The following is a 16,408-nucleotide window of genomic DNA, read 5'->3' as shown; positions in this document are numbered from 1 at the left end:
TCTCCAAATTCAGAAGTGCTGTCCACGCCAAAGGATGACTTTCTCAGTCTAACAACAGCGCATGTGGCCCGCCAGCCCCCCAGCGCTGCAGAGAAGCTGGCACTGAGGCGCTGCTAAAGCCAAGGCATAGAGCTCCTCCCCAGCTTGCTCCTGCAGACTGTATTAATTTTTAAAAGAGCCAGATTGATTTCTCATTTCATTCTCTCTAGCAGTAATGAACAAAACAGCTACATGGCAGAAATGCTCTCCTCCACGGCCTATTACAGTACGTTAAAGAGCCATTAATTCCTGGGTTTCCTGTCTTTCGTGAATAGGTTACTGTCACTGCTGAACCTAGACAATTGCCCAGCAGATGAAAGGCAGGAGCAGGGCAACTTCTCTTCAGTGCTCTCAGAGTACAGATACACAGAAATCTCTGAAGAAGATGATCCAGGATGGGGTCTAAAATCAAAATTATGGTTCAAATGGTTTAACATTTTCCTCTCTTCTTTCTCATTGCGGCAGTCGTGACAGAGCATGAGCCCTTATCTATTCTGCTTTGGCAACATAGGATGTCACTTCATGAAGGCGTTTAGATTAATAATAGTAATCAACTGTCTCTAAAGCACATGGACACTTCCACTGACACCAACACTACCTAAAAGTTCACTGTGTGCTTATTTAACTAGCATCCATGTCTTCATGAATCACAACAGAGGGTTTCTAAAGGCCATCCCCAGCAAAACCTCCATGTGGGGGTGTGCAAGCAGCACTGTCACACACTTCCATGAAGTGCTAGACCAGAATAGCCTCCTTCAATCCTTCTCCTGTATTTTCCTCTGGTCCACACAGTGTTTTCCTTTAGAGCTGTGTCTTTACCTCAGCATAAGGTCACCCTTACGGCTTCTCGGGGTTGTGAGGCTCTTTGCAATTGGAGATGGAAGTTCACTGAAACCTTAAACACCGCAAACCAATGTACTGTACTCTAGGTAACTTGCCGTGTGTCTTAGAAAATATTTCAAGAACATTTGAAAAGCCAGAGCACTCACCAAAATACTGCAAAACCAAGCTGCCATGAGGTAGGATATGAGGTTTGGCACACCAGAACTGGGAGTGGGACAGGTTTTCTTTGAACCATTAAGACCAGTAAACCCATTCACTTAAGCCTTTTTGACACGTATTTAGAACACATTGAAATGAATTAACTAGTATCTCTGTTTAGCAAGGTGGGCAAAGAAGCAAATATCCCAATAGAGTAACCCAATTTTCTTTATGCCTTCACCAGATTTACATTAACAAAACCACCTGTGAGCAGTTCCTAGCTTACATTCATTTAACATAAGACAGGAGCTGGGGCGAGTGTGTGGCCCTCATCTGGCAGCACCGGCGTTCAAGGGTGCCTGCACGGAGGTGTAGCTGCTTCCTAACGCAGACCACAAACATGCAAGACAAGACTGCAAACTGCACTGCCCAAGGAAGATGACTTTGTTCCTCCGATCACAAACAGAAAGAGGAGTTTTTCTCGCATGCCAACAGCTCAACCTTGCCAAGGGAAAGGCTCCTCCTGCCTTACAATTTGGATGGTCGCTTGGAAACAGTCAATCTTTTGGTCCGTGGATGAGCAGCCCGGAGAAGCCTGCACTCCAGCTAACCGTGTTACAGCTCTCTAGCAGGGCAATTTTAGTCTTAAGGGCTGTCAAAGCAGCACCTTAACGCAAACCTTTTTCACAATGAAAAATATTAGCACTTACAAAGTTCTTAATATCTATGCAAAGCAAACTATAAATAATTCATTTACTCCACAAGCATCTGCATCATTTGAAATGCATCAATGCTTTTATCAATACAGCGCAATGGATTTACACTGCACAGAATAGACTTGGGGGCATTTGGGCTATCCAAGTATTGTTGATCTGAGCATTATTACTAAAGGTAAACTGAAATAAATTACCTCAGTTACTACACAATGATTTTTTTCAGCATGGTAAATAAAACTTATTAGTTCTAGGTCATTAAATTCAATATTAGACTTTAAAAGAGCCTAGAGATTCTATGATGTTATTAGTAAAACATGCAATAAAACATATGTGCTTCGGTACTAAAGATAAAAGATTTACTCTGTTATATTTAGATATTAGTTATTAGTGCATTTTTCAGAAGGACTTTTGAGATAAAAGCCTAGCTGCCGTTCTCAGATGCAAGCTAGGCACGCAGTGGTTCTGGCTCTCGCTGAGTGGCAGGTTTCCAAATAACTGAGCCATTTCTGAAAATGCCATTCAGAGCCTTTTGCTAATTTACCCACTATTCCTCTTTGGAAAAGAATACATATTATTTTGCCAGTGTTGCAGGTGAAGCAAGTGGGCAGGGACCTCAGAGACCAGGGCTTGATTTTCAGATTTTTTTTAGTCAACTTCCTATGACCCCGAACACTTCTTTTGGTGTCCTGTGCCTCAGTGCTCCTTGCTGCTTGAATATAGCGTGATCTTCATTTCAACCTTTATTCTTTTCACGTGGCTACAACTTCTCTGCAAGGACTGTCTCGCCGTGTCTGGCCAGTGTCTAGCACAAAGAAGATGCGCTCCTAGTTAGAGCCTCCAGTCGCTAACGTACAGCTCAAAATCCTGGCAACAGCCACCGCTACATGCACTCTGTCTTGCAAGATGCCAACAGCAAGGCTGGAAAAACATCCTCCGAGAAGTAAGTAATGACGGCACGTTGCATCCAATCAATCGCAATAACCACGGGCAGTATATTATAGGCTGCTATTATGTTTTTCTAACTACAACAGCAGCCAAGTACTTTCAGTGTGGGCAAAATGTATTGTATTTGCCATTAAGTACAAAGACAGAAGATAAGCATAAGTCTCCACAAGTGGTGTATACGATTCAGTCTCTACTGCTTACTTTGACATTGGGCACGATGCTGCCTCGCCGTGAAAAATGAGGAGTGCTCCCGAGATGCAAAGGGGCAGGGAACCAAGAACAGAGGGTCAGGTTCACAGCTGATAGGAATCACTGCAGCTCTGTGGGGCCACAAAGACAGCACTCATAACCCGACCAGTTTCTCAGGAGAGGTCCAGGTAATGACTACAAATTATTGTTTTCAGGACAAATCAGTCGACTGAGCTGCTCTTCAGCACAAAATGCAGGTACCCTTCTTTATCTTGGTTTTTGTCCACCATTACAGGAACATTGCAGCATCCCATGGAGCTTTTCAGAAATCTGAGCTAAAATCCTGTGCGAGAGGAATTACAGGAAAAGCCTAGGAATTGCGAAGCCTAATTACACAGTAATGTGGAGCTTGAGAGCAGAACTGCTGAGCAGTTAGAGACTAGACTAACGAGTGGGCCATCTGTCATCTGCAAGAGGGCTAACGAAAAGCCGGCACAGGACACTCCTGTCGGTGTATGGAGGAGGATATGTAAATGAGGAAATGTCCAAATACGACATTTAATATACACAGTATGAAATGAGCTGCTAATAGGAGCTCACATGCACGCTTAGCATATGGACAACATAATTATAGTTGTACATTAAAAGGAAGTTCACAATAAGAGGATGGTAACAGAACGGTACGGGCTGTGATCCACCAAGCAATGAGCAGAAGAGCTCAGGAGGAGGCACGGGATGGATGGGGCTGGAAAAGAGACGCAGGTCTTGATTCTTTGCACCTGGATTGCAGGGCAGGGGGATGCCATTTGATCACCAGCACAATTTCAAACTTCCTGTACTACATTGCTTTATACCTACTACAATATACCATATATACTATACTATACTACTATATACTATGCTGTCCTGAAGAGTGAAACCTTCACAATAAATCCAGCGTTTACTTACACTACAGGGCAAATCTAAGCGACAGCAGTCCCTAGAAGTGGAACTAGAAATAAACTCTGGAGCAGTCAGTTCTGGTATATGAATCTGTTGCTCACCTCCAGAGTGCTCTTAACTGAGTCAATGACAACAATGGTCAGGGCAGTCGAAGACAGCTGCTAATTAAACAAAATATTCTTTCCTCTCTCTAAACCACTGGATAAAAATGCAAACTGGAATTTGAAATTACAGTGGCATCGCAGAAATCGTAAGTGGTTCAAAGTTTCATCTTTGGCACATCTCTCACTTCGTGCAAGTAAATTTAATTGCAATTCCAATGAAAATGATGCAAACATATCCACTAACCAGCTACGAGTTGCGATTGAAAGTTTAGAGAAAGCCTGTAATCTTTGCACTGAAAGTGTGGTTATGTCAGCTTTGAGACTAGTTCTCTTCTCTTTTTTTTTTTTTCCCCCCTAGCTCCTTTGAAATCAATGGAATGACAGAGCTATCGATCAGAAATACGTTATTTTTCCACCTGCCCACTGCAAATCAAGAAAATGCTTAAACATCAGCTCATCCCATCAATTTCAGTGAGCTTTCAGCATATTTTTAAGTGCCAACCTAAATAGAAATACTTTTTTTTTCCTTTTTAATTTTAACACTTGCTCTAAGATTCATTCAAATCAAAGGAAAGACCTTGCTCCTTCAGAGGGTTTGAATCAGCTCCTCACTTACTGGGAAGAACACAGATATTTTACTGACTGAACTCTTTTGGAAGCAAATCCCTTAGATGATTCAAATACTCCTAAACATGCAACATGTTTCATCTTTGGTGAGACTACCAAACTCCCATCTTCTGCAATAACGAAGAGGGAAAGGAAGGAAATATAGCTTTGAAGAACCAAGAGGACTGAATTTTGCAGATCTCTGAATGACTGTGATATTTTGCTATATAATTAATAGGAGAAGAATGGGAAGAAGGGTAGACAAGTTACCTATATTTTAACAATTGTGTGGATTCCCCACCAAACGTCAAATCATTTTGTGAGTTGACATGCAATCTTAAACATGCAATTTTTAAATATGCAATTTTTCTGCTAAGGCATTCCAGCACTCTTGTTATACTAAGTTTTATTAGTTTGGCTTTGGCATTTTCAGAGTCTTTCATTTGCATTCTAAAAACTGAGAATAGAGAGCAATAGCAATGTGTGCTTGGGAATCGGGCTACTGGTCTTTCATCTTGCTTATCAGGGACCTTAATCAAGATTTCACCACTTAGCCAGCTAGAGAAAGCTGTGAAAAGCAACTATAATCCTGAAAAGTAATTAATGTTGTAAAATGGCTTTGGGTCCTTGGATGAATGACATTGCAGATCGGCGTCTTGCCCTTAAATGTGAAGTCACCCTTGGGTAAATCTACAGAATCTGTTGGCTTCATAAAATTTCCCTATCAGTATCAGTGGTATTAGTAGCACAGCAACAGAACAAGCCCTTCTAAAATATCTATGCCTGTTTGCACAATACTACTTTGTGCTTTGTCCTTTGCAGAAACAATATTTTAGTAATTTCAGATCAGGCAAGACTGACGTTAAATTGCACTGGAGTCGGTGAGAGCACATGGAAGGACGGAGATGGATTTTAAAACATTCAAGATTGGAGTCTTAATAAAAGTTTATATGGCAGCAGTATGCGGTCATAATTGGAAAAGCATGGGAAATACTGTTTTTTCACAGAAGCTTGCAGTTTTGTGGAAAATATGCCTTGCATCCATGTAAAGCTATACTCATCAGAAGGGGGACATTATACATAGCTCCATGGCAATACTTCATTCTCTGTTCCTGCAAAAATTTAATTCATTATAATTCCCTCATATTCTAGCAAATAAAGAAAATAGCAGTAAATGTCTCAATAAAACAACTCTTCCTTCATTAGGGCCATTAGGGATATCAGTGCTAAAAACAGGATGCTAGACAAACAATTCTGAATTGCAATGCAGCTAATATTTCCACTCCTTATTCCCAGACAATGCTTATAGGAAGCATCATTGCCCAGAATATGCGACCTGAAAAAGAGCTCCTGCTCAGCGGCAGGTGTGTTTGTGAAGGTGCGTATGGTCTGCAATCGCTTTCCCCTGTAGTTGAATTGGTGGGAGAAGTTGGAGACATCTGTGCTGAGGGCAGCTGGGGAATGTGTTAATTCAGCACTACCCTTTAACACTCTCTCTTTTCATTACAGGTATTAAAATTGTTCCCAATGGGCATAACAGACAAGGAGAGCCAAACACAAGGAAGGATTCAATCCAGTTCTCCATTAAATTCAAAAGAAAAACTAATAACTTCAGTGATAATAGAAGTTGGATTGGAACCTACATGAATGGCATACCACAAATCATTTTATTCTCGCCAAAGCCTGTTCAGACTGCAGCAATTTCCAGCAAGAGCTGGAAGCTACATCCCCCCAAACAGCTCTGCTCCAGCAAATACTATGTGTATTAATTCAAGTATTATTTGGTTTTCCCCTGACTAGAAAACATAGGCAGCAGAGGATAAAAAGAGCACATGGCTTTTGTGCAAGCACCAGCCCAGCTGCTGCTGGACTACTGTTTGCCTGTTGCTTAGCAATGCTTCATCTCTCTGCAGGGAATATTAACCTGAAGTTTTGTTTATGGTAAAATAATGACTGTGATAGTGCTCCAACCATTTTTCCCAACCATGTGCTACATCACCTACTGAATACTGGAAGCTCTTTGGGACAAAGGCTGCAGTTTTCAATGCCTAGCTATAAGCCCACTGGAGAGCCTTAAATAAAAAATTATAATAACAGAGCAGTGGTGTTTGTATATTTATCAGGAGGAAACCTGGAAAAGGAATTTAAGGATCGAATTTTTGGGCATGGTTCTGGGCAACCAGCTCTAGCTGCCCTCGCTTGAGCAGGGAGTTGCACAAGATGATCTCCTGAGATCCCTTCCAACCTCAACCACTCCTTGATTCTGTAATTTCAGGAGCAAAATAAAGAACAGGAGGAATAAAGAAGTAAATAAAATAGAGACGCCCACAGAGCGAGGAAGAAAAGCAAAGACGTTGCGACACATTCATGCCTCACTCACCAGTTATCCATTTAGCCTCTGGGTCATGAATTTTGAAATCATCACTGAAGAGATCTTCCACTGTTATCTTCTTCTTCTGAGACAAGCTGTTATCTTCAACTGTAAAACATTTGAAAACAAACTGCCATTACTTCTACTTTGAAATGTATCTGAAAGTACAGCAACTGTGAATAGTGCCATGTCATATCTCATTCGGAAGCAGTCCACACTGAGCCTTCTGTCACGCCTAAGCTCCTTCCCGTTGTCAGTGTTATAAAAGGACCACATTAGTGGTTCACAAACAGAAACCTCCTGATTATTTATGCTTGGACTCAGCAACTACAAAAAGACCAAGATATGGTCCAAAAGACACATTTTCAGACATAACTTGATCAAAAAAGTTTTTAAAAGTAATGAGAATGCACCTATAGATGTCATAGTGCTATATAATGCTGACTATTCCAAAGAAAATTAAAGCTACTTAACACTAAGACTATTCTGAAATGATTAGCTAAAATAAAAAAAAGAAAATCAAAAGTTTTTATAGCTTATATTTTTATTTCCTGAAAAACTGTCTTGCAGAACCACAGTTGGAAAGGTATTTAGCCTTATAAGGGCTCAGGCAGATTACTTCAGGAATTCACAAAAGATTTTCCATGGGAATCAGACACTTGACTGCAGAAGTCTATGATTTTGAAAAATCTATGAGACATAACCCTAAATCCTTAGGTGTTGCATAGCTGGCCAATACTAATTTTCATTTTTACTGCAAGGATATACAGTTTCGTTTGCAAATATGGAAATCTGGACAGCTTTTAAATTGAAGAACCAGACTGCCAGTTTAAGATGCTGTAAGATTAACTTGTAATAAACAGTGTCCTTCATTTAATTCATTCTTCCTAACTCTACTCTGTAGCATTCCGCTTTTCCCACAAAGAAATACTCGCTGTACATCTTTCTCCGCTGTCCTTCATACAGTCCTCTCCGCATTTCTCATGATTCAGTCAGAGATTGCCGACAGATTTCTGATGCAAAGCACAATCTGAAGAAAATGCAGAACTGATTTCTGTCTGCGTATATATTATTGTTAAAAGGAAATCTGTCTCATCTAGGATGCCACCAAGACTAAACACGCATAAGTGAAACCAAATAAAACCAAGGTACAAATTTAACCACTTGAAGTTTGCCACAGCTAGCATCTTCTCCTGTGCCAAAATTATACCTTCTCATTTCTATCACCACCTCTCTGCTATGTAACAATTCTCATAAACACAACACAGAGGCTGCTGGGTATGTAACTGAAGTGTTTATGTTGAATTAATGGATTCTTGGGCCTTACAGATGAAGAGCATATGTATTACACCACAGAACCCTATACCGGGTGCTTAGTTAATATGAAAATGGATTTTTATTTTCTCAAAGCTGAAATTTTTAGAGAACAACTGAAACCAACAATTTTGATTAACATACTCTTTGTCTTTTTTCTCACAACACTATTTTTTTGTTATAACAAGCAGTCACCTTCTGTGAATAATTTGTTTGCAACATTCAATATTTGCTGAAAAAATATTTTCATGGAAACCTTTCAGTCAGTTTAAACACATTTGCTCTTTAAAGGAACGTGTGAGGCCACATTCTGAGTATTTCCACAGCAGGTATGTGTGCTTCAGCATCTGTTCTCACTACAGCGTCCTGATGCCTGAAGTCTATTGGTATCATGCAGCCTTAGCTGTCTTTAAAATTTTTTAGTACTAAACTTGTTACACTGAACACACTGGCGATTAGAAATAGTGGAAACAGGCTCTCTGAAGCCATTAGAGAGAAAAAGTCTTCTTTACTACACTAAATTGAAGCCTCTGAGCTACCTGAGACCACTGAAAATTACCTATGAACAATGTTTTGTTCCACTAAAAGGTGTTTCAATATAAACTATCATTTTTACCAAATAAAATTATATTCTTCAATTTTCATATTTTTTCCAAGTCTGATTGAGGTTTCAATCACACTGCTCAATGTGGCTTTCAAATACCAAGATACATTAATACACGTCCTCAGCTAAATCCCTCTGTGTGACAGCATTATGCCAAGTTCTTCTGCATGATTTTCTTTATTGAAATGAAAAATATAGGTCAGAGGAATTCCAGGAAACTGTTCCAATTAGTTCCCACCATGGTGCAAGGTTCCAGCACTGAATACCCGGGGGGATCGGGTGGTGCAGAGCAGGAGGTCGGAGGCCACACACAGCCCCGGGTTTGCAGCTGCTTCAGGCGCCACTTCCCAAATGCCACCCCGAGGAACACCAACGCCCCCTTCCCCACCACGAGGGCATAAGGACAGGCACAAGCAAACCTCTGTGCTGGAGATTGGGGAAGGGGAAGAGTGGGAATCCCTTCTCGTTCCCTCTTTCTGTGCAGGATGGAGACAGCCAGTCTGGGAGCTGCACCACCTCTATACCTTCACAGCACTTCAAACTCCTCGTAAGGGACAGCAGGAAAAGGGAGAGGTAGCAACTGAAGCATGCACACCCAGGAGCCTCCATAAGGCATGTTTCTTGTTGAGATTCCCTTACTGTCTCCTGCAGTGGGCTGTAATAGCTGCAATAGGTCCTATAATGGCACAGACAACATTAATCTCAGCCATAGAGCTGAGGAGAAAAAAAATAATTAAATAATCAATCAATCAATGATTTTTTAGTAAAAAATTCAGATTTACTGACCTCTCATCTAACACATAGGTAAGTCAGTGTGCTCATTAAGCATACCTACTCCCTTCCTCTGGCCCCAGTGGAGACGTTTACAGAGGAAGAAATGCAATTGCGGGAGCTCAGGTAGTCCACCCTCTCCTGAGCAGCAGTCTCTGAGCATGCCTTAGAGTGTCTAAGTCAGCTGACGGACACAAGTTGTGTCCACACCCAACTGCAGAGACTTTGAGGCCTCCTTGGTTTTATGAAAGGAGAGGATCAAGCATGTGCCACCACCTTTTTTGCACTCATGTCCCCCACCCCCAGCAGACCGACATGGCAGCTGTCAAGCAGGGCCTCACAGCACAGCAGCATGGCAGTGCAGGTGGCACAAAGACTTGTGATTTGGGTGCCAAGTCAGAAACCTACCATCCAAACAGCAAGGCTACATGCTGAGAGAACCAAGTGAAAACCATGTCTGTTTTATTTTTGACTCAACGTTAAAGGCGTGACGGGAACCCAGCGTTGGTCAGACCTTTTGGGTTCATCTGTCTGCACCTTGTCTTTGAAGTCAGCACACCCAAAAAGACATGGGCTGAACTGAAAAACCTTGCTCTCCAGAACACAAACAGAACAAAGATGCTCCAGAAACCCACAAAACTCAAACAGAAAAGGGCTATGAGCTCTCCTCCCTGCCTGTTTTGCCTCTGCAGTACCAATCCTTTCTTTCAAGCTTCCTCTCAACTCCAGCAATGCTCAGAGGCTGCTTGATGGGTCAGAAGGTTTCAGTCACCTTTGGGTGCCCACCTTTCTTTCCGTCATCCCTGGGCCTCAGCTACAGTTCAGTCTCAGATGCTTTTCTCACACACCTCCTGGGCTATTGTGCATTGCAAGCACATGGGTGAGAGTGTGTCCCTAAATATCCACCTCTCAGCAGACCTGACCCAGCACACCAGGAGCTCCCTTCCCACCTCAGCATACCTGCTCGATCCCCAGGATAATCTGAGCCCCTTTTCCCCCATACAACCTCTCTGTACCCAAAAGACAATGGCCAGACAAGGCAAACAGGCAGCCTCTCTCCCTTCTGTAAAATCCCACTTTTTTTTAATGGCATATCATATACATTTATATATAACAATTGTGAACAAACAAATTAAACTTCTGCACAGCTGGTCACAGGATATTTCCTTGCTCTTCCCAACTAAAAAAAGTCATACAAAGCTTACTAGGCAATGCATTTGGCTGTCTGACAGCAAGCTGTGAATTAATGCTATGCAATGACTACCTCAGTACCATCTCTGAAAAATCTTTCCTATGAATTTTGTAAAAATTTTAATGTGGAGTTGGGCATACTTTCTTTTTTTCAGCTAAAGGTCAGATTTGAAAGGAGCAAACTTGATGTATATCTCCAGAAAGCTTTAAGTATGAGGAAAAGATGTGCAAAAAGTCCTTGTTTGTCTCAATTTCCAAACAGAGGGGACAAGAAAGCAGCCTTTTCCTTAGCAAAATGTCCAATGGAATTTGGGGGAGGTTTTTTTAATCAAAATTTCTGTAGGACTGAGTCTTCTCTTCAGCTTTAATATGTGTGTATGTGTGTGCACACTCATGCATAACTATAAACTTTTGCACGTGTTTATACAAATACAACACTGCTGGGATGGGTCCCGTAGAAGTGCCGTATGCTGTGACAAGTGAGCAACCGCCAGTCAGGAAAGGCTCAGTCCCACACTTTTATCATTTGTATAAATAGGTTCACATTTTTCAAAGGTGGGTAGAATGGCAGGACTCGCACACACATGAAACCAGAATCCTTTAGCATAGGCAATTGTGTGCATGTGGTATACTATAGTGTAATGAAATGCAAGCTTTCACCAGTTACTCCTTCTTTGGAAAATGTTGTTCTAGAATACCAAAGGATATACAAATCATAGAACCGTTGACATTTTGTTAGGATTTTATAAAATAAGTCCTAAGCGTTAGCTAGCAATAAAGCACTGCTATTGTAATTACAATGTCTGCTGAATGCAGACAGCACGGTTCCCAGTTTATGAGCTAATCTTAAAGCCTGACCTGCCTCTAAGAAACCCAAAACAGTAGGGATTTCATCCTTTCTGAAGCTGAATCCAGAGTTAAAACCTTCTTTAAAGGTTTGGGCTGATTTGCAAAAGAATCTTGAAGAGATATATAAATCCTTTTTCCCCTCAATTATTAAATACCTTAATCAGCATCTGTTCTGCTAAGCAAACCTCCCCCATTCCTCACTCTACCACTAATTCTTGGTTTTGCAGGAGACTACCCCGAGTTTCACAGTATTAGGAAATACCACCATCATGATGCAGGGTATGGGTCCAGTTAAGCACTTTTCTTTGTCTGAACACGGACTGCAAGCCTGGATGCCGCACTTTATCCCATACATGCCCCAAATTATTCTCTGTAGGCATAGAATAGAATAGCATAGCATAGCATAGCATGATGTTCAGCACTGGGTTCAGAGCATCTCTGCATTACATGACTTGGTGTTGCACTGAAAAACAGGCCTTCAAACCAACAGCAAAATACTTAAGAGAAGAATGGTTTCCCAGCCAGGGAGAGGGCCGAGATAGACAGGTACAAATAAGGAATTCAGAGATAAAATCCAAAAGGATATTTGTACTAGCAGGAGAGTGTCAGGCTGGACTCCAACATTATCATCAGAAGGAAGACTGAAAAAATTTGAAGTATTTGCATGCACGGTGCTCTGCCGTGCCAGACTGCATCACCTCACTTGAGACATTTCCAGTGAAGAGGTTTGGGTTCTTTTTTTTTTCTGATGCCACTCTCACATTTGGCAGCAGCTCCCCATGCCATGAACATCCACAAAACCGCTTCTCCTCCTTCTTTCCCGGTCCTCCTGTTCCTTTCTCACCTCTTGTTCAAATATCCATCACTTATTTTTCAGCTTGACTATTTCATCTTGACAATTTCTTCTTCCAGTGAATTATTTTATGGCAGGTAAATGCAGACTCTGCTTCTCCTTTTGGACAGGCTCCTCTATCTTCCCCACTCCTACCTTGTTAGGACATGCTGCCCCCAGCCAGGATTAGCAATGTAAAACTTTTCACATTTGTCAAGCCAGCCTCGATATCTCACTTAGCGCTGGCTGGTGGGAAACACCTGTGAAATGAGCCTCCTGTTACCCTGTACCATAGCGTGTCTTCATAACAAGCTCCAGGGCCAGTGGCCCAAGAGAAGACTAAACTCAGCTGCTGCCAAGCCACAGCAGCAACCTAAGATATCTATTTTACCCTTGGCAGAGTCCCACCATGAAGCAGTCTGGATCCATAATAAAACCAGAAACAGTACTGAGCTCAGAGTTTTTGTATTTGCATGTAGGGGACAGTTCTGAAACACCAGCAGGGAAAAAAAAAACCAACCCAAACCCAGTTTTAGCAAACCAGGTAATTAGAAATCTCAAAAAATATGAGTGAAAATTTTAGCATAGAAAATTACTTTGCATATTCCTAAGTTTTAAGCACAAAGACGCTCTCAAAGGATTCATGCATGCTCAGTACACCTTTTCTGTCTGGGTACTTACCTATACAGCACGGCAGTATCTATAGTCATAATAGTCATTAGTGATTTTATGTATGATTTTCTTATGGAGAAGTGGGAGTAGGGTTCAGGAGAAGTCCTAAATGAGGTCTATAGTAGAGCGCAGAACTGAAATCAGAGCTGCTAAGTCCTCACCAGATATCATTCTGACCATTCTTATAAAGAAATCATTATTACAAGTGGTCTTGTAGAAGGAAAGACTTGTGACATAGACTGTATTTAGGACTGTAGAGGTATGTTTATGCTTCTCCCCATGTATCCATCTATATGGAATGCTGCTCTTCAGTGGTAGTGGCACCCATGGTCTCATCTATGCAGTGCGAGCCACTCACAGCTTCTTGAAGCCCACAAGTATGGGTTTAGGAATCTAGGCTTCAGTATGCATTTTTGAAAAGTCTGGGACTGCACTTCTGTAAAATAGAAGGTGACATTTCCATGCCTAATGGGTAAGGGACAATATTTGTCACTGCAAATAAATGGTGCCTGATGCGAGTACAGTCCACAGACCATGTCCCAGAATATCTCAGAGATGAGCTGCACTGTCCAAAGGTGTTAAATCTGAACCCTGGCAAAAGTAATTTAAAAAATGATCCTTAATTAAGTTTAACCTTAATTAATTTGATTACTTAATTACTCTGGCATGACCATTAGCTACTTACATTTACAATGAAAACTTCAGGATAGCATGAAATAAACTGAACGTGGCATGACGATAAATAACCAAAAGGATAATGTAGTGATTGTTTCACTCATTTTCAAATTAACTCAGTGCAGTCCTGAATTTCTTGATATATCACTGTCTCCAGTGTACCATACATACAGCAGGACTGTGGGATAAGAATTGTGTCAGGGAAGACAGCCCAGATCTGCTGAACTGCATGTCAGTTCACACGCTACAAGCTAGAAATTTCTGCCCCACAACTTCCATCTCATTTTTCCACTTCACTGTCTTATGTTCTTCCATTTCCTACGGTTTCATTTCCCCCTTGCCTTTGCTCCCCTGCTCAGCTCTGTGCTCTCTGTCCTGCTGTCCCCTAGAGTCACTCGCATGTACTCAGCCAAGAAGTAGCCTCTTTTCTTCTCCTCTACGTCCCTCTGCAGGGGATCTTCTGTCTTCTCCTGTGTTTTGTAGCTACTCACCCTTTCTGAAACGGAATTCTTTTTTCTATGTCTCGTCTCTCATTTCTCTCATTCATTTGTCTTTTCGTATTCAGATCACAAGCTTCTCAGAGCCGCAAAAGTACATTATTTCTGCTCCGTAAATAGTCATGGAAATTTACAGGGCTGTATAAATATGTAATAATCAATAATCATAATGATATATATTAAAATTCAAACCTACCACCTCAGCAGCTACTGTAAGAAAAGTAATTTACAGAGGTTATGTGCACAGAACTTTGCTGAAACTTGGTAAGGGGATTAATTTAAGGAATCCCTTATTGGGAATTTACTAATTATTTGCTGTGGTTAAGTGCTATCTGGCACAGAGTTATCTGGAATTCCTTTGTAAAGCTGGAACACTATGGTCTGATTTAAAAATCAATACAGCTGAACGGGATGGGATTTAGGTGCCCAAGCATAGGCATCTTAATGCCATTTTAGATGCTCTAGGATATGCCACCCAACTGGCGGCTGCTGCTCCGCGTAAGCATGAACTTCAGGAAGTCCCGTGTCCTAACTGACTGCCCTATGTAGATGTCTCTCATACCCTGGCACATCTAAAATGACACTTCCCGTCTATGTTTAGGCAACCAAGTTTCACTCTTGTACATTCAGGACAGCGGCCTTGATCTTTGAATAGAAATGTAAAACTCTAAAACAATCTACCTAAGAATGGCCTTGAATTCAGCTCACATCAAGCTAAAGAACAGGAAGGATGATTCCATTGATGTTGACTTTGCAGTCAGTATGCAATCCCTTTACCCTTGGAAATGTAAAATTACAGAAGAAAAACAGAATGAAAGTGAGTTAAAGGTTATAAATACCTGGTGTCAGGAGTATAACAGAGGTGACAATCAGGGAGCAGATAACAAGAATAACAAGTAAGGCAATTGCAATTCCTTTCCAGTTTCTTTGAGGAGGATTACTCCCCACCAGCTCCTAGAAACATCAAAGGAAAAAGAACATTTAGAAAAGGCACTTAGACAAGGAAACAAACAGCAGAATCCAAACAGCAACATATGTCTGCAGAACCACACCATGCACCCTGTGACGATGGTGGGTGAAGCCCATAAGCCATATACAATTCACTTCATTATAATATGCTGCGGTATTAATTGAATCCATCCCAAGTCAGATTATACAGTGAATAAATGCAATGCACCCATAGGACGCTCGGTAGTGTAACCCACACCTCCCACCGCCTCCTCGCTTAATGGGCACCATCTGCCCACACCAGCACTCATCCAAACTCACTTATCAAAAGCCAATTTCCTACCAACCGTCATTAAGTCTGGGAATAAAAAGCTTTACAGTAACTTTCAAGAGACTTTTATAATAAGATGCCAGAGAAAAATACAGGAAGAGAAATAATTCACAGGGGCATGTATGGAGATAAAATCAATAAGGATATCCCCATGGTGAACTTTTCTGCCTTCCCAGAAAACATCACATCCTCTCAGGCCATCTTGCATGCATTCCTGGGTTGGTAGGCCTAAGGACATGAAGATAGGCTTCACATCTAGCATATAAATTAAATTTAATCACATCCTTAAAACTTTAGAATAAAAGCTCCATCACTATTCACTGATTCACGTAAAGCTTTGACTTTACGGCAGTTGTACCATATGTTCTGTCTATGATGTATACAGCACCCTTGCTCTCGAGACTGAGGTTTTTATGAAGTGCTGCGTTCGCATTCACAAGATCTTAAATATTTATTGCACTTTATCCCTTTCATGCTTTTTGCTGGATTCCTCTTAGCGCTGCACATTAAATGTGATTTCATGCACTCATTGAAGCATCCCCAGGAACTGTATGAAATATCAGTGCACTCCACTTTCCTGGAAGGCTGAATTCACTCAAGGGATCTGGCATCACAGCCAGAACAACTCCGGATGCTCCTCCTCCTTGTCGACCTCAGCAATTTAGAATTTTTGCCTCATTTCCTTTATCATGAGGGATGGTGGGTCTAAGACAGACCTGCTGCTACTTTTTAAAGATTCTTCTTTCTTTCTTTTTTAATTTTTTCAGGAAAACAAAAAGCTTCATAATAGACCAAGTTCTTCTGTAATTCGGAGAGTTTTTTTCATTTACT

At 41.3% G+C, this 16,408-nt stretch overlaps 1 protein-coding gene across 1 annotated transcript in view; it reads right to left on the bottom strand.

The window, feature by feature from the left end:
* The window catches only part of DPP6 (dipeptidyl peptidase like 6), a 429,771-nt gene that overhangs the window by 169,973 nt on the left and 243,390 nt on the right, over positions 1 to 16,408 (bottom strand). Inside the window, exons 2-3 of the mRNA XM_075495503.1 lie at positions 15,138 to 15,252; positions 6,903 to 7,001 (exon numbers count right to left, since the gene is read on the bottom strand). Of these exons, the coding sequence (XP_075351618.1) occupies positions 6,903 to 7,001; positions 15,138 to 15,252 (214 nt within the window). The remainder of the gene's footprint in view (positions 1 to 6,902; positions 7,002 to 15,137; positions 15,253 to 16,408) is intronic.

The sequence above is a fragment of the Mycteria americana genome, chromosome 2 (assembly GCF_035582795.1).
Source record: "Mycteria americana isolate JAX WOST 10 ecotype Jacksonville Zoo and Gardens chromosome 2, USCA_MyAme_1.0, whole genome shotgun sequence".
NCBI lineage: Eukaryota > Metazoa > Chordata > Aves > Ciconiiformes > Ciconiidae > Mycteria > Mycteria americana.
Note: the sequence above shows the minus strand (reverse complement) of the source record. Positions and strands in the feature narration are given on the sequence as shown.